Source organism: Taurulus bubalis (genome assembly GCF_910589615.1).
Source record: "Taurulus bubalis genome assembly, chromosome: 13".
NCBI lineage: Eukaryota > Metazoa > Chordata > Actinopteri > Perciformes > Cottidae > Taurulus > Taurulus bubalis.
Window position 1 is genome coordinate 7,036,169 of NC_136601.1, and position 25,242 is coordinate 7,061,410.

General features: G+C 39.9%; 1 protein-coding gene across 1 annotated transcript; it reads left to right on the plus strand.

Moving 5' to 3' along the window:
• Window positions 1-10,913: 10,913 nt before the first annotated feature.
• On the plus strand, window positions 10,914-24,143 carry lingo2 (leucine rich repeat and Ig domain containing 2; the record flags this gene model as incomplete). Its single annotated transcript, XM_079228753.1, has 2 exons — window positions 10,914-10,997; window positions 22,290-24,143. The coding sequence occupies 2 exons, from the start codon at window positions 10,914-10,916 to the stop codon at window positions 24,141-24,143; spliced, it is 1,938 nt and encodes a 645-aa protein (XP_079084879.1).
• Between the last annotated feature and the right edge of the window lie 1,099 nt (window positions 24,144-25,242).

Sequence of the window (25,242 nt, forward strand, 5' to 3'; positions counted from 1 at the left end):
CTTTTCTGTGTTTTCTCTCCATTCTTCTCCTCTTCCTTCTGTCTGGAGGCACTATTGTGTGTGCATTGTGGTTTGATTAAGAGCTCCCCAGGGTTCGGCAGAGGGATGAAAATGTGTTTACTACAACACTTTTATGCCATATACAATGTTCAGTTTGTGGTCTTGATTGAGCCCAGTAGGCCTTTCCAGATCGCAGCCTCTGCTCTCTCTAATCCTCTGGAGGTTAATTAACCAGACTAGGTAACTAGCTCGCAGCCTCCCAACACATTAGCGGACAAACAGACCTCTTGAACCTTTTATTGCTTGCGTCGCGCTCGTATTACATTGCGTTCACAAAGTTCAACAGATTTTGCCTTAAGAAGGATAGAAAACCCCAAATAACGAACACGATCTTTTTGCCAGTCATCTGTGCCGTATTTTTCTAGTTAGCTGTGATACTCTGGAGAGATTTCTTGCCTGAGATAGAGACGAATGAACACACAGGATAAAGATGTGGAATCTGCTTTCTACAGGACTGTTTTTTGGCTTGGTTTACGTGTTCTGCGCCATAGCAGCCGGCTATTCTCTGGATCGCTGTGGTAAGACACCTTAACTTCAGATCTGTATTCAAAATGGCTTTATTGATGAATTCATTTAGCTGCTCTGGGTTGTATAATTCCTGGTTTATATGTTTTATGTAATATAAAAAAAAAGTATATTGCTTTCATAATAATACTTAAAGATGGATTTTGGATTTATCTCGCCTTGCTGCCTAAAATAGCTTTTGTCTGCCACTCTGGTATCATGTCTGCCTTAAGACAAATACATATTTTTGACTCTTGCACAGATGGGAGTAAATCCATGTCATCCCATACCAGGACCAGTGCCACCAAACTTTACAGAAACATCATGATGCCAGATGCAAAATCTGAGCAGCCTGCGTATTTCTGAGTTGCCTTACAGAACTTGTGTGTCTACTACTTGCATGCTCCAGCAGGGGGGGAGGGGATGGTACAGTGAGTGATGAATGCATCTTTTCTTCATGAATCCCCAACTATAACATGAACATGTACCTTGTAACCTGCAATTCTTGTGTTATTGCACAATGAGACGAAAGGAAAAAACATAAAAGGCAGAGATCCAAAGAATAAGATAGGAGCTACGTGCTTCTCCAAACCAAAAGTATGAGGGCTCAGAAAAAGACAAAGCGCCTCGTTGGGCATCTTATGCACAGTACTTCCAACACAGCCTCGCTTTAGGCTTAATCTTCCCCCTGCTAAAATGGTGTGGAAATCTGAGCCATTATCGTTTTCAGCAGTGAGGTGTCCGTGTAAAGAGCATGCAACGCTTGTCTGAGAGGTTTCACCAAAGTGCTGAGGCTTAAGGAAAAGAGAAGCATGATTCATCTTGTTTGTAAGGCAAACGTTATTAGGGGCAGAGTAAGAAAAGGGCCTTGGCTATAGCTCTTCCACCCAGAGGCTCTGTAATTGCTTTCGGCTGCACCTTGAGAATTTGATGAGTCAAGTCAAGACTTTTGTTTGAGTGACTGAGCAAAAAACGAGCTCTTACAGAGAAAGTGAATTGTCACAGCATCGCTGTGGAAACACAAAAGGGAAGGCCATGGGGTGTGAGCAAGCTATAATGCATTAGACATCAGGACTCCTTAGTTTTGTTCACATACGTAATTGCCAAAGCCAGCAGTTAATTTGTGGCTTTAGAGTTTCTGGAAGTAATTTACACCCAGCTCTTCCATCAACTGTGACTACACCTCTTTCAAAATATCACATTCCACATTTAAAGCCACAGTCACGACATTTGTTTGTTTGTTTTCCCTTTTTTTTTACCGAGGTAACTCTCTTATTTATGTCAAGATCAACCTAAATAACCGGCTACCTTTGGGAACCTGATATGGTGACTGCTGATATGTGTAGAAAAGCTTGAGATTATGTTCACAAAGCTGTTGACTAACAGGGCCTTAGTGAGTTAAACTATACTATTTTTTACTGCACTTGGTACAACACATCCTGGTGATATTTCGCCTCCAGATAATGTCTGAATTAACACAATATTAATAAGGTGAATGTTAAACATAATTCCTCCCTGAGAAAGCAGTTTTGTTGAGGACCTGAAATAACCTCTGCTGTGCCAGGACAAATATCCACAAACTCCCATTGGTCTGCAACAACAGCACACACTGCTAACAGTTTTTTGCCCTTCTGATGAGTCATTAACGTAGCTCGAACACGCCCCCCTGCACAAAATGGGGCACATCAAAGCAAGTTACCCTCACCCCCGAACTGTTAAAATCCTTTTATGTTTCCTCTTTGTTATATCTACACTTTGGAGTCCTATCTCGCATCTCTGACTCTGTGATCACACAAGCTCCATGATTGTGCCTTGTTGTGCTGTTTTGACACTCTCCTCTTTAATTACAACCTATTTCCATAATGCCCCCTCTCTTTCTCCTCCTCCAATGCACTCCACACCTCTCTGAAAAAAAGTGCACCCCACATCCGCCAACTTGAAGCATGCCATTAACTAGTAAAAATAGACTCTGTTTGAGAAGGCAGCTCTTTTCGCTTATTAAAGTAGAACGAAGTGTGCTGTATCTGTTGAAATAAGATAGGTTTGAAGTGTCTTCACAAGACCCTTTGGCTATCCTGGATCCTGTAATAGGGCCCATGGGCTTTGTCATACATGATATATATCAAGTTAATTGTCACATGGAAACAAATGGTGGCCAACGCCCGAGACAAGCCCACAGATCATCTTCATATTGCTGGGAAAGTAAGTTATCCAACTCTTTGAAAGTGAAAAGTGAAAGATGAAACTTTGACCAGTCTGACATGGGTCGGGAAAAGCAGAGCTCCATTTTCCGTTCCCTCGGGAACCACCTTGTTTTTGCAAATCGCAATAAACCCCCGTTCTAAATCACAACCATGTCCTTAAAATTTACCCCGAAGGCACTTTAATTTTATCGACTGAAACGCTTTAGTCCTCTAAACATTTGTGCACAATCAGTAAGCAGTGTGCACATGGAATTTGCTACAGCGTGGTCATAATCAAGTGAGGAGATTAGTTTTTATGTCATCACAGAAACATCTGTGACAGTGTTGAGATAACAAGTTGTGAAGAACAAAATGATAAAATGTCAGGGATCAAAAGTGACTGAGGCAGTAAAGCTGTGTGTTCAGATGTAAACTTCAAACCATAACTAACATGTATAAACAATAATCTCTTCAAAAGATTTTAATTTGAAGGAAAAAAACAATCAATCCCAATAATTCCATTTACTAATTTGATGAGATCAGGATGTGTTTGGGGGGATGCTAGCCCATTAATTGTTGGAAGTCCTACCTAGTCAGACCATCTGGACTATAATTACCCCCCACCACCACCCCCACCCCCTCATCATGACACAGCGTCCTTGGGAGCAACCATAAGGGGCACCTTGGAACATGTAGCGCATTGTGCTGTTGTTTTTGGTCGTATGGTTTCTGTCCACTCACACTGAAAGCTACAAGGAAACATTTGGAATCAATAATGATTAACATTCAATACCATGTTTGCAATTCCTACAAGTGTATCATGTGGTTAAATAAAGGACACAAACTGTGCTATACAGATGTCTCCGCCCGCAAATATGATAATCCACAACTGCTGCAATTCAAACCAACATCACCAATTGTATCTCAGCTTCAAGTTTGGGACATTTTGGAAGCCCAGCTTTTGACCAATTTTCACAATAATCACAATAAAAGTGGTCCCTGATTGCATTAATGATCTTTTAACACTTTAATGTGTTCTTACCTCTACTAGTTTGCCGTGTTGCTGCTCCCTATGTTCGGTTCATTAAAACAAGGTTGACCAAGCTTCCTACTTTTCGATTTTTTTTCTTTTCGGTTTTAGTTTATTTACATTTAAACTGAATTAGTTGAAGATTTAACCAAAAACGCTAAGATACAGGCTGCTAAATATCCAAAAATGTGTAAATATTTTCTTCACGGTTATTTTGGAGAGCTTTGACAGACACACATAAAGAGATAGAGAGACAACTTATCTTCATTTCAGAAACATTTGCCAAAGGCACTTTCCCTTAAACTGCAGTGCAAAGAAAGGCCAGATCCATCACCCCGTTTGGTCAGTGATATATTCCTGATCTGTTTGGAGGCTTGCTGAATTCGATCAAAGGTCAACGACTGAAGTTGCTGGCATTACAAACTTGGACAGAGTGTAAGAAGTTGGCAGAATATCTCCAGTCTGCGTGTCTTTATTGCTCCAGAATCTGATTGAATCTTTTAATGTAATGCGAATAAGCGGTATAAATAAAGAGTGAGTGCATGGGGAACACTGATATTGTAAGCAGAAGATGGACTGTGAGATGCAGTAAGGCTCGGCCAGGCAGAGGCTTGAATGTGTGGCTGCCTTCATAAAACAGCTGCCTCGGCTGATAAGCTCAGGACTCAAGCACCATGTCCTCCCTCAGCAGCATTTCACCTCAAATACTGTCTTTGAGTTTCTAATGCATGTAAGCATTTGCATTTCTGAACCACAAACATAGCAAATAGCACATACGGAATTAACATAAATTACTGTTGAATTCTGGGGGAAATAAATTGATATATAAGAATAAGTAGTGTGGGCAGCGGTTTGCTGCAGTGTTATCAAAGGAGTATAATAAGATTTTCTCGGGCAGCCCATAGAGCAACAGATTAATCCAAAGATTAATTTAATCTGTTTTCATAATAAAACATTATTAGCCGCTCCCTCCTCTAAGCGTTACCTTTCAGCCCTCTTAAGAGATTATACACTTCCCAATCACTTACCTGGAAGCAGTCAAGAAAGTCATTAAGTTAAGTAGACACTGTAAGTGTTCAGGATGCTGAAAACGATGGGAGAAATTGGTGAAGTGCCATGAGAAATGGCCATGTTAATGATTTCTTTGCAAAAGGGTCTGTCTGCAGCGGAGTTTCATTTTGGGGCTTATCTTCAGCAAACAGACCTTGATGAAACCCGCCCCAGGTCTCCAGGTGGCAACAAACTTTTAATGTGTAGAAGTGAGAAGTCAAAAGAAAAATCCACAAAGCGTTCACTGCGTGTTTCCAAATCTGTTTCTGCAGAAAACGTGGTCAGCAAAGGATCTCGACTGCTCTGCCGTTCTATGAATGTAAAACATTCTCTTTTTTGAAACAGAAAATGTTGGTTTCTAGTTTTGTTTTTGTTTTGACTTAAAATCAACAAGTATTTGAGGAATTTGTTTAGTACAGCTCGACTCACACTGGATCTTTGAAGCCAACGGTGTTTAGGATAATTGAGAATCTGAGATTTTTTTCTTCTTACAATAATGATATAATGGCTAATACTTTATTTACACAACAGATAACCTAAACAATTCTTGAAACGGACCCCATACTTTACCAACAGCTGTACTATGTGGGACATTTCATAGTTAAAAAAAAACACTTTGCTCTCTGGGGGGCAAACTATGTGATGGTGACACTGTTTCTAAATTACTAGTTTGGCATTTTCTGTACTCGAATGATACATACTTGCAAACATAGGCATCATAACCAATATATCTACAATTATGATTAATAATAATAATAATAGAGTGCTGATAAATTTGCTCTATTTGTTAGACCTAATCATGAACATGCTCTTTGTCAGGTGATGTCAATCATAACTATCATGTTGATTGCGTGCTCTAAGTGCTCAACAGTTACTACTTAACACTTTAGCCATCTGCCTCTCAAATCTTTCATCCAATCTGTAACAAAGTAAAACTCTGACTTTCCCATCATGTAAAGATTCCTAACTGCACGTGTAGCCAGGCTGAACCACTGAGTGCAAAATGTCAACCCTTATCCCTAAAATACATACAACGGTGTTTACAGTGATGCCGTTTACAATTGATTGAATGAGCTCTTGTAAATACTTAGGGTGTCATCTTATCAGATTCTGCTGGATTTACAAACATTGCAGCTACACTTGGCCAACGAGCTCCCCTCATATCATTTTTGACTACAACTTTGACAGACCAAACATGTCTATTACAAAGTTATCTCGCTGATCTGCAGATTAGATTGCCATGTAAACACAATCTGCCTCAGAAATGATTGTCCAAAATCATAGCCAGACACCTTTTGACTGTGACTACACTGTAAGTCCTTCATGACCCGTGTTGTTTCACACACAAACACTGTATGTTGCATACACAGAAGGACCGCGACATGGTGGAAAAAGGAAATTAGAGACTGTAGTAAACAAGCTATAGACTTTCAAACAATGGCGACCTGTACTTTTCTGAAACTGTAGTTGTTTTCTTTCCAGGACATGATAACTGTTTATTCTCACCATATTGGATTCAAGTGATGTCTCTGGATTTGAACCAAAGCCCACATTTATCCATCGGGGAACTTTTTCTTTGACATTTGATATTTAACAATTGTGTTTGTTACGGTGATTTGATCTGCTTGACAATATGAGGTAGAAGTCCACATCAAACATTGTAGCTCCATAGCACACCTGGTAGACCCACTGTTGAATCATTAGCTTCCCACAACACCCCATTCCTAGTGCTTAAACTAACCACCCAGGGCTATTGTTAGCTAAACTGCTGCTGTGTAGTGAGCTACAGAGTCCCTGGGTGGAAACCAAATAACATCTTACTGCTCCGTCTTCACCGAGCAAGCATCTTCAAGGAGACACGGAAACAGAATGAAGTGGAGAAAAATAGAGTACGAGAAAGTGAAGGCCATTTTGTATGGTTTATTTGAGTCATACGTAATCGCAAAAGTGGCACTCTCTGTGACATTAACTGTGAGTAAGTGTTTTCAAACTCTTAACGGAGTTTGTGTTCAGGAATGAGACCATTTTCTTATTTATTTTTTAAGAATATTTTGTTGCACATTAGTACAGTATGGTTATCTAAATAGCACCAGCTGTGCTTAACATTTAGAGATCATAAATACTCCCACTGGGATCATTGCTTTTTACCATAATCAGTGACATCTTAATACAATCAGGGTTTTTTTCTTTCTTTTTTCTTTTTTACAGCTGGCGTGCAAATATAGAACCTTTTTTAACAACAAAAATAACAAAAATGGCAGAAAATGCAGTTATTGTCACTGCTATAACCACAAAAACAATGTGTGAGACCGTAGAGGGACTGAGGGTGGTGCAGTGATTAGTACCAAGGGTGTTCCTCTGCCTCATTCACCCAGCACCCAAGGGAGCCAACGGAGCAGGAAATGTGTTTCAGTTTACCTCAACGATGACAGCAACACGAGAAAGGCCATTTGTATCAAACTTGAGCTTGAATACTTTGAAAGAAAAGTAATTTAATATTGAAGATGTTTTTTTTTTTCACAGTATTGCACTTTCTCAAACTTCTCCAATTTGAATATTTCCAAAGTGGCTTGAACTGTGTCTTGTAATCTTATTCCAGTGTTTGTACTGGAGGCAATCTGTAACGGAGAAAGCAATTTAATTAAACTTGAACATGTTTATTTTGATTAAATTCTAGCTACATTGTTTTGTACTGTTTTCACAAGTCAACATTGTTTAAGCAGTGACATTACCTGAGCACCCAACGGCAATGCAGAAACAATCCTGCTCGCACACGTTTGACTGAATGCAGCCTATGGCTATTGCCTTTGACAAGCAGTTCTGACAGATCAGTATTCAAATTCAAAGATTTAAATTTGTTCTTGTTTTCTTTTCATTTCACTCCCACCACTTGCCTTCGCCACATTATTTAAAATGAGAGGTGTGTGAAAGTTACTGGGAGACCACCCAAGACTCACCTCATGAATTATTCAAAGTATGAAATGTGAATTTATCATGGAAGGATAAGTGATTATACAGCTATATATAGAGTGTTTTGTCACTCAAGTGTTGCTTACAGGCAATACATGACACTTACATTAGGGCTGGGGAAAGTGTTTGTGTGTCGTTACAGTCATTACTTTACTTTGGAGGACACTCAAAGGCTTTGTGACATGCACGTACTACGGAGTGTGTGTCACTTTTTAAATGCTGCTGGTGCAGTCCCATTTACATTTGATAGAAGAGAAAATTACAACATGGTAGCATCTCATCAATAATGATATAGATGAGTTTTGCCAGTTTGTACATTTATTATTTATTGATTTATTATTTTTCAGATGAAGTTACAACTATAACTGTTTTTTTTTTATGTCCGTTGCCATGACAGATAGCACGCCAGGCTCTGGTAAGAAGAGGGGAGGTGGACTGTGTGTTCACATCAATGATGCATGGTGGGAAAACATCGTCAGAGTGGATGGACATTGTTTCCCCTTCGTCAATTTTGTTATTTGAATACATAGATGTAGGCCATATTACCTGTGAATAATGTTTGTTTTGCCCAGAGTATGTTTTGTTGCTGCTGTTGAAGTTCCTCCCTTTGCACTATGATGAAGAAAATGCACTAAAGGAATTGTATGAGATCATCAGCAGACACGTGACAAAGCAAGCGAACGGTGTTTTTATTATAACTGGTGATTTAATCAAACACATCTCAGATCGGTTATAGCTAAGGTCCATCATATGTCCACATCGCCAGCAGAGGTAGCAATACACTGGGCAATGTTCACACAAATATTTTGGGTTTAGTACTCTGGGTATGAGTACCTCACTCTAAAACTGAATATTAGACTTCTTTACAAACAGACCCCAGGCAGTGAAGATTGGCAGCCCCACCGCCTTCACACAGGGCAGTGTGCTGTTCACACCGTACACCCCAGACTGCTCCCCTCTGCATGAAGAGAACCCTGCTGTGAGGTTTGCAGATGACACTACCGTCATGGGTCAGATTAAAAGCAATGATGTGACTTCATATAGAGAGGAAAGCAACAATCATGCAGAATGGTGCGAGGAGAACAACCTACTGCTGAACATTAAAACCGAGGAGAGGATTGTTTATTTTGGAAAAAAGAAGGTGAAGACACACACACACACACCTCTGGAGCAAGTAAACAGTTTCTGGGAATCGGCATCGCAAACAACATGACATAGTCATCACACATCTCCACCCTGGTGAAGAAAGCTAAAAAATAGGATCTAAAGAAGGCAAAATACCCATTCCAATTTCTTGTAAACTTTTTCAGAGGAGCAATTGAAAGCATCCTGACTGGAAACATTACTAACTGGCATTGGATGTGCACGGCCCAGGACAGGAAGGCTACAGTGGGTAATAAAACACACCCAGGACATGATTGGTACCCATCTATCAAACTTCAAAGATATTGGGGAGAAGAGGTGCCTACAAAGAGCCCAGAGGATATTAAAAGACATTACCCCCACAGCCACAGCCTGTTTACCAAGCTGCCGCCTGGCAGGGGATACAGTTTTGTAATGATGATATCAAATATATCAGTCGGGCTCCAGTCACAATGTGACAGTGTCCGACACTCAGCATAAATAAAGGTCACAAAAGTAAGAACAGGGATATCCGGCTGAATAGCAAACATTCTGCAAGCTATTAAAAGTCACGACAAATTATAATCATATATGGGAATGGAAATGACACGAAACAAATGTATAATCATCATACCTGGTCTGAATAACTATGGAAGTTGTAGTATATTAACACCTAACTGCCAGAAATATGTTCCACCATTTATAGCTGATCAGGGGAAAGCAAGAATGGATCAGGGGGGTAAATGTGATGGCAAACAATTTCACTGATATTCAAAACATGATGTGAGTGTTAGGAAACACATCCCACAGTGTTTGAAATGAACGTGAACAGCATGACGCAACATAAATGCAATATTGACTGAGGCATTCGAGGCAAGTATCAGCAGGACGGCCATTTATTTTTCTTTTACCACCTGCTGTATCTTTTATTTTGTATTTGTTGCTGTTCTACAACAACTGAATCCCGTGACCTGGTCAATATCAAATAAAGCTTTGTAATCGTTGAATGGACTATAATCCCATGGGAGAGACATATTGGATGGTTGATAACAGCAAGCTATAAAAACAGTCAAATCACTCAAACGCCTGCTTTTGATTCGTCACAGGGGAGTTCATTAACTACACTAGAGTCTACAGCAATATCATTAACATTACCAACACCACGCACCTGTCATACCTGAGACTAAGTTGTTCACTGAAGTTATATCAGACCAGGGAAGTTGAGAGGAATTAACTGTGTAACCATTTGTTTGTTTTCCAAAGTTTTTCATATATATATATATATATATATATATATATATATATATATATATATATATATATATATATATATATATATAATAGCAGTGGTAGCCGAGCTTCCTATCTGCTTTAGCAAATATAAAGATCTGCATCGTCTTCTACTATCTACCATGTTTTACGGCTGCACACTCTTACAAAAATGTAATCGTGAAGATAGCAGATCATCACATCGGAAAAGACATTGAGAATTTGCGTTATGCCTATTATTGTCTCCACTCGCAGATTTGGTATGCAATGAGTGTATCTCTTTGTCCGTCTTCCAAGGATAATCTTGCACTCTGCTGGACACAATAGATTCATCGAAGTCAGTCAATGAAAAGTGATTCAATGAAGCCAGAGAAAAGTGAAGTAATCATACATGTTTTTTTTAAATCTAAATGTTTTTTCTTCGAAAGATGACTAAGAAAGAAAATTAAGCAAGCCGATATCAAGGGCTGATATTAAGGACTACATTGTCTTTTCCGAGGCGCGACAAGCTGAAGAATTGAAAGGAGTTTAATGGCATTGAGCTGCAAGGTCAGAGGCCAGATCTCTTGATTGGGTGAGGAGAGAGAAAACCAAAGAGGAGGGAGAGAAGGGAGGACAAAGAAGGAGACACAGAGGAACAAGCACCACATGCGCAGAAAAATAATAGCACAAGAGATGAGATTTGAAACAAGAAGTTGTGAATCCATTTTGATTTCGAGGGAGAGATGGAGAGATGTCTTTCAGATATTTGTACAATATTTCCTGCCAAGTGTGCTGAAATACTGTTGGGACGTCACGGAGATCCATGGGTATGTTGGAGCTGCATGTGTTCCTTTCTACCGATGTCATGAATAATTTCTGTAATTTCTGTGTCATCTGTTATTTCGGGGCATAAAGTACTTCTTGCCTCGTGGTCTCTCGTGCGTGTGCTGAAGACGTTGTGTGCAGAACGATGCTTAATAAACAAATGGCAACACTGGTTAATGAATTCTTAAAGCGTGCACAAAATGTTACAGTATCGAGCTCAAAATGAATATGGTATTCCTTTTTAATGCGTGAGACGTTGAGATGTTGTCTTGTAATACTGAAAAGCATCCCCTCAGCACTGTACTTGGTTGAAGCTCATGCACTTTTGGCAATATGAAGCATGATGCTTTCATTATGCTGCAGTAATACTGTTTGTTGTTTTCTGAATTGTTGCTCCAGGCATGTATGCAGTCAGCAGTACATGTCCTCCTTTATTAAAGCTGATTGTTGATATGGTTGCCTTATTTGGGGGTTTTGTTTTTACCATGCAGCACTTTTATTTTGGGCTCTGGCTGTATTTGCTATATGGTATCTTTAGTGTTTATGGAAATATGTGAATATAGGCCAGAATGAGGTTTGTGGGTGGAGGGGTGAAAGGGTTTGCCAGTCACCTTTAACTGCCCCGGTGGTTGAGTCATAGTAGCACTCAGACCTGATGTAGGCTGTCCAGACGTGGAGGGGTTGGGGGGAGGGAGGCTCAAGGGCTCTCACGAGCCCACACACAATGTGTTATTGGCTGCTGCAGATGCATTTTAATCAGTCCACACACAATTTATCTCACAAGGCTGTTTCGGTTCAAAGGCAGAGAGGTAAGAAATTCACTCGAGGTTCTGCTTACCCTTTTAAAAATGCTCTTTAGATGCGAGGCTGAATAAAAATACACTCTCGGTCAGTGAAACTATAAGAGATCAGTGACCGACATTTTGAGGCAGTCCTGCTGGTCGTGCAAGTTTATGATGAAGTCATTAAAGGCATGAAAAGATTAAGCAAAGGAGACTAAAGGAGCTTCATCTTTCTTCACTTCCTGTGTGACTCTTATCCTTTCTTTGCCTGTTACTGGCAGCAGTCTGCTACGATTTAAGAAGCAGTTCCTTCACACCTGCAGCGCAGGTTCAAGCCTCTTTGTTGGCATGTGGGCGCCCACACTGCCGGTTGTACCCATGAGCAAAACATAGCATCCCTCGCAGCTTCAGGGGCGCTGTTGTGGGCTAATCTCTCTGTGGAGGCAGCAGGTGGAAATAAAAAAGAAAATCCCTCTAGGCATCACTGACTTATCACTGCATTGCCTGAAATGTGAAATGAAAAATGTCAAACCTGAATCACTCTGTGCTGGTTGTACATTGTAGCTTCATATATGTGGCTGTAGTTAAGTCTCAATCGTTGGTGGTTTGATATTATAACTAATCGATAATATACTTGCACTCACCTTTATAAACGCTCGTATGACTGGGATTCTGGTCTCCGATGCCGTTATTGATTTTTGAAGATAGAGTAGCCTAATGAGCTACATGTTATATTTAGTGTTTGTGTTCCAGAATATATGTTACATGTAATAGATATTATCAGTCTAAGTGGTGGTCAAGGTCCCAATGGTGAAAGATCTGTTTTCATCATCTAAGAATACTGCTGGGTAGTACCATGATTAATGAGTGTTGGGATTTAGCTGCCCGTACTGAGGTGGAATATTAATTTGTTCTGGGTATTTCAAACAACAGAGATCTTTATCGACTTCATGTTGTATTACGGTTGATAAAGGTGGCTATGTGGGAGGATCCAAGATACATGTGTATGATTTGAATCCGTTTTTGTTAATTATAACAATGTACATGTTACTTCAGCAGAACAGTTGAGTCTGTTCAGTGATGGTGATACTCAGGAGCTGAAACATCTATCAGTCAATATCAATCGTGCACTTTAAAAGGACCAGTGCATAGCATTCAGGGTGCTATATATAGGCAGAAATGGAATATAATGTTGATAAGTGTGTTTTCTTAACAAATCAAATACTGCATATACTTTTTGCCACTTTCTTTATTGTTTAATTCTCTTAAATTTAATATGCTCTGCTGTTCTGTTTTGTTCTAAATATTGAGTATGTTCCATACCTAATATTGTTGTGTCTTCTATGTAACCTTGCTTGCTGCTGCCACAAATACATTATATATCTATCTATCTATCTAAATACCAGGCAGTTTTAAAAACATGAACAAAATGTAAAAAATAACTAAAGATTAGCATGGGATACAGATGAGTTGCAGGCTGTTTCTCTTGTATCGGCTCAAATGAAGGCCAATGTTCCACATCTTCTAGAGAACACATTGCAATGTATCCTTTGGGTCATTTGCATGACCTATTTGGACTATTTTCCCTTGTTAATTTGAGATTACGTTTCTGTGCCGAATTTCCCAGTCATAGTGAAGGAACAAAGACTTCTCACTGGAGAGCAGTCTGACCTGTTTAAGTGGTACCATAAAGCACAATAATAATACCTCAATATCAATATAAAGGTGCATTAATGCTCATATTGTATGAGTCTAATGGGAGTCGTCTCTCATAGCCAGACCTATCTCCACACTGCTGTGTCAGCAAACATTATCATTCTGCTATGGAGGAACGATGCACTGGCTTGTTTGTATTTCTTTAAACCAATCACAATGTTCTTGGGCCGCACTAAGCACAGCGACGGTGCCGTTGTAGAATATAAAGCAGATACAGTAGCCAATAGCAGGCTTATACCCGCTCTACATCCAGTGAGTCAGACTAAATGGGAGTGGAGAGTGGGTGTCATTTTAACTGGGAAAAATACACCACATTAAAACTCTTAATACGAAACACATTGCTCTCTAATGAACTGACAAATTGGTTGATTTTTTTTCCTTTTTCAGTTGTCACTTTGTAAATGTAATGAAATGACAACGCTCTGTTCCCCAGACCTCATTAATTCCTCTCATATTGTCAGTTGTATTTTTATCCTCATACATTTAATTACCAAGTTTGGTTACCTTTTCTTTTTTTCTTACCAGCTCCTTCTTATCTCCAAAGAATTTTAATAGCTATTAAACATTAGATTAACTCTCTTCTCCGAGAGGCTTTTCTCACCGGATGAATGGAGATCTGTCTTTTTGATGAGGCCGTTTTGACTCCTTCCCAAACCAAGGGTTATCAGATACAGAAAAGAGCAACTGACTCAATCTACTAAGTTTATCTCTAATTAACACTGATTAATTGAGCTTTGACTTCGCAGTGCAAGCCAAGCAGAAGAGCAATTTGTGCACAGAAGCCTATTATTGCCCCCGGGCTGTTGATCCTCCCTGTTAAGGGCTCTAGGTCCCAAAACCCTCGTCATGTGACTACAACCATCTTGCTGTTGCAGTAAGCGTGTGTGGGGGTTTTCTGTGTGGGTGTGTGTATGTGTAAAAAAATTATACAGTTGTTTCATATGCTGATTTTGATTCGTGAATACAAACAATTACCAACAATTTTTTTTGTTATTTAGAGTTTCTTACTCTACTGTGTCAACCATAAGAATCACTGCTGTCTTCTCCTGTGAATAATTTGTGTTTGGAAAAATGAATGGGGGCTTGTGTAATCATATCCAGGTCACATCCTGAGGAGGTATTCTGTTACACGAGAAGTCCGATTGGTGGTGGTTTATTATATAAGTACAGTGTCATCTTGCATATTGGCAGGCTCACCTTAAAGCCGTACTGCCCTTTACAAAGATCCATTCAATAATGGATAAGGCAAAGCACATCATAGTCTCTTCCCTCCCATTATGATCCCATTTGATTACTCACAATGCTCTTTTGAAAAGGTGGGTTGATTACACACTCTGACTGTGAGCTAACCCGCAAGTTAATAACACCTCTCCTTCAGGGTAGCATCATTATAAGATATAAGCCTCATTAAAATAAAATGATGATTTAATAACTTTCCCTTACAATGACCCTTACGAGGATGTACTGTTGTTTTTAAAAAAATAAAAAATTAAGACATCAAACACTGCTTTTGCATGTCCTCTGCTGTTTTCAGAAAGCAATATTATCTATCTCTTGACCACAAAGACTTTAATTGCCCAGCAGGGAAAACAGTGATTATATACTGCATAGTGCTTACACTTACTATGCAGACATCTGTGCACAGAGTAGTGAAAAGTTTCTTCTTTTTTTTTTTCTCTGACTTGAATGGATTTTTAGAATGCTGTGTAGATATACGTTCTTTTTTTTCTTTTTTTACCCTCCTTTTTTGGCACTTTCTGGAAGAGTCGCCTTTATTATTCGTTGCTCATTATAACCAATTACAGCACGATGAGTTGGACCCATTGACGGGAGGGGCAGCCGTGTCAGATGCTAATGTACAAGAGAGCTTGCCATATAACTGCTGTACCCAGTATGTAGCGCATTCTCTCTCTGCATGATTACACATAATGTTGCTTTCATTATTGCTTTATCCCGCACAAATCCCCCGTTCCTCCGTGGCTTTGACCGAGCTCTGAAAGTAAATGTTCCTACTTTTCCTTCCTTTCAAAGTGGCTCTTCCTCCGAAATCCAATCCTCCAAGTCAAAATATAAAAATTTGACACATTGATTATGCTTTTTAAGGCGTGTGGATAATTGCCGGGTAAAGAAAGCAACTGTCTCCCACCATCCACCATAAACGCAGGGCGACTTTTCTGTGTGAAGAGGAATCACATTATGTGCAATGATCAGTGCCTGGGGGCCACATCAAACAGTCTGAAAACCTTTCCAGAGGAGATAGAGGCAGGCCAATTTCACAAGTGGCTTTTTATTGGTTGATTGCACAGAGGCCAAGTTGTTATCTAAATCCTCAAACTACTTGAGCAAAATAAGAAGTGCCTTGTGAGTGTTCAGGGTGTTCAAACGTACCCCTCAGATGAAAGCCAAGGCGAAATGTTTACAACCAATAGTTTGCCAGGATTATGGCTTAAGAGAGTAAGCGTAAACAGAACGCGGTTACAAAGTCGACCAGTGACGAACAGTGTCATTGCTAGTGCGGAAAAACTGCATTATGCCAACTTGAACTGTCTGCTTATATAATCCTTTAGCGGATGAACAAGTTTAATGGCCCTACAGGCCGCATTCAAATACATTCAAAACACTTTTTTTTTATAAAGTACTTAAAGAGTACCAATAACTCATATGCAGTTAAACTGTGATTTCAAGACACAGTCAGTGTATTTGCATATTTAAGTCAGACTTTAAACCCTCTGTTGTCAAGATCATGTTGCTGTCTAACAAGCAGCCCCCCCTGTAGAGTCAGGTCTACCATTCAGATATTTGATTTAGCATAATTATATTCACTTCATACTGGAGCTGTTGGAGTAATTAGTTGGTAAATCATTTGAAATGAACATTGATAGTAGGTGTCCACTCTGCCCGGCAGGGGGAGAGATACTGATGCGCAAACTGACCCATGATTGCTTGATTTAATTAGTTCCAATTAAAATGACCATGTTTCTGTGGAGTTTCTGGCTGCAGTAACTCAGAGGAGCTTAAAGGGAAGAGGATGTTTACTGGAGGACCACGGCTGTGTGCCGTACTGTCTCTAAAATCACCAAACCTAAATGTGCATTTGTATTGCTGCTTTTCTGTGTGCATCAATGCGAAAAAATGGAGCTAAGTGAAAGAATGCCGCAGGATGTGAACTCAGACTTCAGACTTGTGATATTTTTTCCCATATATGAAAATCAGTGAACAAATAATTGTCAGGCTTTCCTTTTGAAATCACGTATACAAGTTTCATGTCCAGACAGCCAATCGAACTTAAACACTTACGACACATCATTATTTTTAAACAATTGTGATTTTTCTTTCGCTGTATTTTTGCATACCCATAGGTTTTACAGTAGGGAAATATTAAAGATAAATAAGGCATAACCACAGTAATTGACCACCCTTTTAAACGACAATATTACTGACTTAACCTTTATATCTCACATCCACTTGTTTGCCACATACTATTCTCACCACCTTTCATACTGTAGCTCATATCTATATATATATATATATATATATATATATATATATATATATATATATATATATATATATATATATATATATAATACAATGTGTTCCTTTTGTGGGGACAACACTTAACTCTGCACATACATCATCATTCTGAACAGTGAAGCTCACACATCCAAGTAAAGTAACAATAACGTCAGCACATTTTTTTATAATGATGAATTGTTGCCCAAGCAATGTGTGACGTAAAAATACTGACACAAAATAGTACATGCCAATTAGGGGAGGTACACACACACACACACACACACACACACACACACACACACACACACACACACACACACACAAGAAGTTAAAAAGTGAGCAAGAGGAAAGACATGGAGAGGTTGTGCAAAAGAAAGATACTGAGACAGAATATCAGCAATGACCCTGCGGAAGATATCCGTTGGCTGCCCGGGGAGCGATTGCAATCTCCTGTACACAGCAGCTCGCCTCTCGCCTCTCGCATTCTGTCTGATAAATCCTCTTGTATGGTTCACTCACCTCGACACCCAGTCAAGAGTGCCGAGGTCAAAGTTACACCAAGCTTTATCAGTCTGGCAAAAGATGGAGAAAATATACCTGTAATTAACGTGAATATTTAGTATTTAGGCCTTTTTTGTTTGTTGGTGGAATCATGACTAAAAGCATGTGCAGGGCTGTGTTTTGCCACTCACGACGGCCATCATCCCTACTCATCCTCTTACTATTCAGCCCCAGGCTGTGTTGAAAAGTAACGAGTGGCATGGGATGGAAGAGCCTTGCATGTTTTCAGCGATTCCTATGGAATTTAATTTGCGGTGGGAAAAGGAAACTGTGCGTATTAAAAGTGAGCCAAGACAAATATGCTCTCATATATTTGTCATAATGGAGGAGCACGTCGTAATTTAATGGCCTGGAGTATTATGTAAGTTTGAGATTCGTATTGGGCCACTTGTGTACATATGCTTGGGATGATTGCACAGGCGACCTCAGCACCCCTGTGTAATGGCGGTTCGCTAAGTTTTGCTGAGTCAGACACCATTAGTTGTTCTACTCCCCCTCTTAGGGTCCCACCACGCACTAATGTGGGTCAGGGGCCACATTATAGAAACACCTTCACTGTGCAGTCTTATCTCAAAGTGCATTGCAGGATTCCTGCTGAGTATTGACAGGAAATTGAAATGTTGGGGAAAATGGTGTGAACAAAAATTACCCTCAGGTCAATATTTCTATATTAATTTATATTCCAGGAGCTATTTCTGACAAAAGTTCAGAAAATTGTTGCATTTTAAGTTATTCGTAAAGCTTGAGTAGGTCAAAGAACCCAGCCCAGTGAACTCTATTCCCAGATAAAAGTTGCTAGCAGCACTCGCTCCAAAAGTAAATTTGACCAGGTAGTCGCTAAGTCTGCAAACCCATTCCTGCAGGCCTCCCTCCAAAGCCACTCCCTTATCATTATGACCATAAACGAGTGGCTTTAGGTTGTTACAATGGGCCCCAGTGCACGCTACTATGACGGCCCCTAGTGCACGCTACTATGACGGCCCCTAGTGCACGCTACTATGACGGCCCCTAGTGCACGCTACTATGACGGCCCCTATTGCAGGCTAGCATCTAGTTATGAAACGGACAGACGCCCTCGTATTGTCTCAACACAACAAAAGAGACTTAACACCGGGTAATGTCAGCAGACATACTACCCGACAAGCATCATTATGTATCTGTATATTACAAGAATATCAAAGAAATTAGTATCTACAGTGTATGTATAGAGTCGGCATGTAATGTTGTCTTTCTACTACGACTACTACTTACTACTGATTACTTCACCCAAACATTTTTTAATGACAACGAAGATGCGCAGGGGTTTATATAGCAAATGGCACTGAGTGTACAATATGTTTAATCTGAATTTAGGCATATTACTGTTAAATAAATTAACTACATATGTTTCACTGCATGACATTAACATATATTAATGATTGTAAGCAACATACATGGCTGTTATTAGTATTCCCAGCTGTGAAGCTAGAAGCTTGATGTATTACAAATTATACAATTGTTTTGGGATTGTAATATATCATGGTGTACTGAGATCTCTCTTTCTGGAGAGACTGGTTGTCTTTGTTTCTTCTATCTGATTACTGAACATCACACATCCTTTCTGCTACACTTTTACCTCGATCTCACGTCGTCTACATTGTGCCGGTTATCCATATTAATCAGAGACGTTTACAGAAATGCAAGCTACACTGCTAAAAGGATTTTTTACCCCTTCAAGGCCGAAAAGCCGTGGTAAAATCAAAAGTGTTTTTGTGAGAGAAAATTGATATTTTTCGTATTAGCTATTGAATATGTTAGGCCACAAAATGTACCAGCCTGTCTTTTGTCTTTCCTTTTGAAGGTCACAATCGGCACACAATGAATCTGTGCAAACAAACACAAGACACATTCATTACATTTTGTTCTCAGTCAAATTATCAGGGCTATTATAAGACTTTTTTAAATAAGCGTTAATCCACTCAGTAGTGGCCTAATTGCCTAAAGTTGCCTAATTCTATGCATTATTTGCTCCTGCGTCGGACACACTCCAGCTCGTGCCACTGATGATGCTCCTGCATCATGGCTCTCTCATTCAGCAGTGCCCAGGTGAAGGGGTCACATCACAGGCTCACTCTTACTCTGATTACACACTGTTACAAAGACACCCAATCATTTTAGTGATTAGAGACCCTCTTAGTAAACCATTGAATCATATGGTGCTGCAATTTGTGTGTGTGTGTGTGTGTGTGTGTGTGTGTGTGTGTGTGTGTGTGTGTGTGTGCCAAAGGTGGTTATTATGTGGGAGGAATCTGCAGAAGGCGACACGAGAAAACCTCCAGTACAGAAGTGTGTGTGTGTGTCACAATTACGTTAGCCATGTGTATCTAGAAGCATTTTGAACACTGATAGACAAAGTAATTGTATTGATTTAATCATTAATCATCACACTGATCTACTAGGATTGGGTGTCGTTTACGTGTATTTCAATACGTGACTACACTGACTATAAGTAAAGTATCATTTTGAGTTAACACTAACCATTCCATAGGAACCATACTGCCTTGATTTTATACAAGATACATCATTGAAAGGAGGTACTGTGTTAAGATTTGGTACCCAAAAGTTTTCAATACTTTGATTCTCAAAACACAATCTGGTCAGATATTAAAAAGCTATTGATCCAGAATTGTAATGTTGCAATTTTAGAAAATCCAAAGAAATTCATTTTCACATATGGATTCACTAAATGAAAGATAACCACGAGCAGAAATAGTTATTTGGGAAGACAGCCTCAGGCAATTAGTATGTTGATGTAAACTTTGAACATTATATGCAAAGGTACTGCTTTTAATGCAGGGAGTAAGGATTTAGCTCTAAATTACAAACAAACTGCTCGAGAAAGCCGTTGAACACTTAAACAGGCCAAGTCAGCAGCAACAGAGAGCCAGACATATGAATACTATGGAAAATCTGTGGATCACCATCTAGATGTACCGTATAACAGAAATATTAAAGATCATATCAATGTTTCTCTATAGATGGGTAAGCCATTATATTATCTTTGTACCACAATCCGTACGCAGATTCAAAGCCTGGGGAGAAATTCTGATTATTCCCTCCTGATTTAAATTTAGCACAGACCATGAAACACCAAATAAGGCAGAAATGGTTTGCAATCTTTGCAACCGTTTGTGGCAAGCTGTGCATTCGTTTTGTTTATGCTCATCGTCATGTTCTTTTGTGATATGCATGAGCAGGTGCTCATGTGATATACGTATATGAGTAGGCGGCATATAGATGAGAAAACAGCATAGCAAATAGATTTAGGGAGGACCAGGTGGCGCGTTAACCCTCTAATGACTGACAGATGAAAACATTATATTTTTAAGATTAAGGGGTTTATTGAACGATTTGTCAGAATAGATGAAAATATTATTCAATTTAGATTTTCAAATTGTATTTTTGAAAGGATATTAGGTGAGCCACAACACAGCAGATATTTCTCATCTAATTTATCTATGGACACCTCCAGCATGATCACTTGAAAGGGAGGAGGCTAATCACAATCTTTTTGACTGCAAAAGTACAGACAGTAGACATAATAATAATTTCTTTATACATTTTTGCTGCATGTTTATGTTTGCTTGTGCTTAAACACGCTGTACTGTAGCAGCCTTGCAAAAACAAGACATGGTTTTGCAAAGTGGATGTTTAAATTAATCAAGAGTAAAACATTGGCATGACAATAGAGTCAATTGATAGATTTCTTTCTCACTTTTAAATTACTTACAAGGTGAAATATATATCGGCAGGCTGACTCTTTTTCCATTGGATTTATTTGAATGGATTTGGAATAATTACCAGAATAATTGACTTTATACATCCACCATTTGTTTGCATATTGTTTGAATTAGTTTTCTAAATTGGATTAAAAAATATCCAATGTCAGACCTTTTGTTTATTGGCTTTTGAGACCTTTGTGGTAATTGTTGATTTTTTTTGTTGATTGAATCTGGTCACACTTGTCCATGAACTGCATAAACTGCCAAGTATTTTTGTAATGATTGATTTCTTTCATTCTTCCACTTTAGCATGTTTGAAATTGTTTCTTCTGGGAGAGAGGGTGCTGTATGTGTTTTAATAATGTCAGACAGAGACTGGTATTATGTGTGAAAATTCAAACAACATCTACTAGAGATGCAACATGCTTGCACAGAGTCACACTGATACGTTTTTTTTCTGGGTTAGATTTGCACTATACACTATCAAACCTATCTAACTAAAGGGATACAATGACACATACATAACTGGATTTTGGTGAAAATCTAAATGTGTACGAACACTCACCAGGGAATCATTTTAACCAGCACGTTTGTGCCTTGATCAGTATCCCATGGGTGCAAGGGAAACAAAGCGAGCAAACATATTCAACTGGAGAAAGCAAGAGAAAGATCTTCTTTAATTCAAAGACAAAAAAATGCCCAAACAAAATATGGAGTGGAGCAGTTTAGCCTGTATTTGAATAAGTAACAAGCTGGGAAGAGGCTGGAAGGAATGTGATATGTGTGTGCAGCGAGGTCTATCCAATTATACTACACAATACTAGTAAAGGCACCTGAGGCTATTTTGCTCTTTACCAGTCCTGTCAAGTTATTTGTAATATTACCAAATGCACCACAAGTCCATCCTGAGTGACTAACCTCTCTCTGTCTCTCTTTGTTCTTTCCCTCTCTTCTGCAGAACCGTGACAGAATGGTCGACTGTATGAGCAAAGTCATGCTGCACACGGTCGTCTCATGCTGGCAACCATTCCTGGGACTGGCCCTCGTGGCTGTCTTTGTGGGTTCCACCCTGGGATGTCCCTCGCGCTGCGAGTGTTCAGCGCAGACCAAGGCAGTTGTCTGTCACCGCAAGCGCATGCCCAGCATCCCGGATGGCATCCCGACCGAGACCAGGATCCTGGACCTTAGTAAGAACAAGCTGACAATGATCAATCCTGATGACTTTTTTGTCTTTCCTGGACTTGAGGAACTTGACCTCAGTGGAAATATTATCAGTTATGTTGAGCCTGGAGCTTTTAACGCCCTTTTTACCATGCACTCACTCAGTCTCAAGAGCAATCGTATCAAGCTCATTCCTCTGGGCGTCTTCACAGGCTTAGCAAATCTTACCCGACTGGATATAAGTGACAACAAGATTGTCATCCTACTGGATTACATGTTCCAGGACTTGCACAATCTAAAGTTTTTGGAAGTGGGTGACAATGATCTGGTTTACATTTCTCACCGTGCATTCAGTGGACTTTTAAGCCTGGAGATGCTAACCTTAGAAAGGTGCAACCTTACAGTTGTACCTACTGAGGCCCTTTCCCACCTGCATAACCTGGTCAGCCTCCATCTACGATACCTCAGCATCAGCACTTTGCATCCTTACTCATTCAAAAAGCTGTTCCGGCTGCGGCATTTAGAAATTGATAACTGGCATTCACTAGACCATGTGCCAGCCAACACCCTGCATGGCCTGAACCTGACCGCTCTGTTCGTAACCAACACCAACTTATCCTCCTTCCCTTACCAAGCCCTGAAGCATCTGCCCTACCTGACACACCTCAACCTGTCCTTCAACCGCATCAGGCACATCGAAGGTGGAATGCTGATGGAACTGGTTCGGCTTCAAGAGCTCCATCTCGTTGGAACTCAGTTAACCGCCATCGAACCGTATGCCTTCCAGGGCCTGCGGGGGCTCAAAGTCCTCAATGTCTCGCACAATCGACTGGACACACTGGAGAAGGGTGTTTTTCAGTCCCCAGAGGCTCTGGAGGTTCTTCTGATTGACAACAACCCCTTGGTGTGTGACTGTCGTCTCATGTGGATCCTACAGAAAAGGCCCTCCATCTTCTTTGGGGAATCGCAGCCAGAGTGCAGCACACCTGAAGGTATTCGTGGCAGGCCTTTTAAAGAGTTTAAGGAGACTCTCCTGTCTTATTACGTGACATGCACCAAGCCAAAAATTCGTGAGAACAAAACACAAACGATCACTGTGGATGAGGGCCAGCAGGCGATGTTGCGCTGCAGTGCTGAAGGAACCCCAAGGCCCATGGTGTCCTGGTTGTCCCCACGTCGACGGGTTCTGACAAGTAGGAGCCATGGAAGAGTTACCGTCCACAACAATGGTACACTGGAGATCAAGTCAGCAGAGGTGCAAGACGGCGGTGTCTACCTTTGCCTTGCCTCCAACAGTGCTGGGAATGACACCCTGATGACTTCACTGGCGGTGAAAAGCCTGGGATCACTGTATGCTAACAGGACCCAGTACTACACCGATCCCAGCAATACTACTGCCAACAGCACAGCCGGTGTGACCCTCGGTTTAGACCTAAAGACTATTTTAGTGTCAACTGCCATGGGTTGTTTCACATTCCTGGGAGTGGTCTTGTTTTGTTTCCTGCTTCTTTTCGTTTGGAGCAGAGGGAAAGGAAAGCATAAAAACAACATAGATGTTGAATATGTGCCTCGTTCAAAATCTAACGGCACTAACGTTGACTCCGCAGAGGTACAAGCTGGTCCTCGTCGTTTTAACATGAAAATGATGTGACTTCTTTTATAGATCCAAGATTCTGGATTGTGGAAATGCCCAATGTACAATGTATTTTTTTGAAAATCAGACTACTGAACTTCCCACTGCTTCAGGGAAAGTGGTAGTGAAAACATTTGGGGCATCATAACAAGATGAGCAGTATCTTAAATCACTGGATCTTGACATTATGCTTGACTATACGTTGTTTCAAATACCGAAAGTCTTGGTAGGACTTCCTCTTACATGATTGCCAGCGGGCAACTTCTTCAACATGGATAAAGAGTGAATACTGTTGCGGCTATGGGGACCTGAAGGGAATAGGTGTCATTTATCAGCTTTTTGAAGTTTATATGCCCAAAAAAAGAACACTTCAGTTTTGGGTTGGATCTACAGACTTGGCTGAACCATGTACAGTACAAATTTGTAACTAAGATATTAACCTACTTTGTTTCGTCTTGCGCCATGCTTATTCACCGAACAAATCAATTAAACAGACCATCATTTCCTATGTTCAATACTTTGCATATGTGTACCTAATGCTTCATTATGTACATGTATATTCATTCAAAAGAACTATTCATAGCAATATTCATGGGATGCATTAGCCAAAATTGATATACCCCATATGTTCAGCAAGAACATTCTTCAGACTTTTCAAGTGTCCATGGATTCAGGAAGGGCTTCTATGGGTGATTATTTGTCCCCACTACCCCATTGACTCCTAGATATGAATAAATATACATTATTTATCAATGAAAAAAATGAAGAAAAAAGATTTTATTTATGAAAAATGTTGAGCATTTTACAAAAAACAGTCCTCAAACACTGTTCACTCGGATTAACATAACGGTGACCCAGTATTGGTCAAAGTACCTACATGAACCACCTTTTTGTCCTATTTTTTGGTCTTTTGATTACTTTAACTGTACCTTTGCTGCTTGGCAAAAATACATGTGTCAATTTTACTACAGTGACATTTGCATAATTTTCCCCAGTAGGAAATTTGGACTTTGTTGTGGTAGTTCCTCATTTTGTTGTTGAATCATTTAGATTGTGAAAACTTCAAAGTAAAAGTAAAAAAAATGTATGTGAAATAAATGAAGATGTATTTGTACCA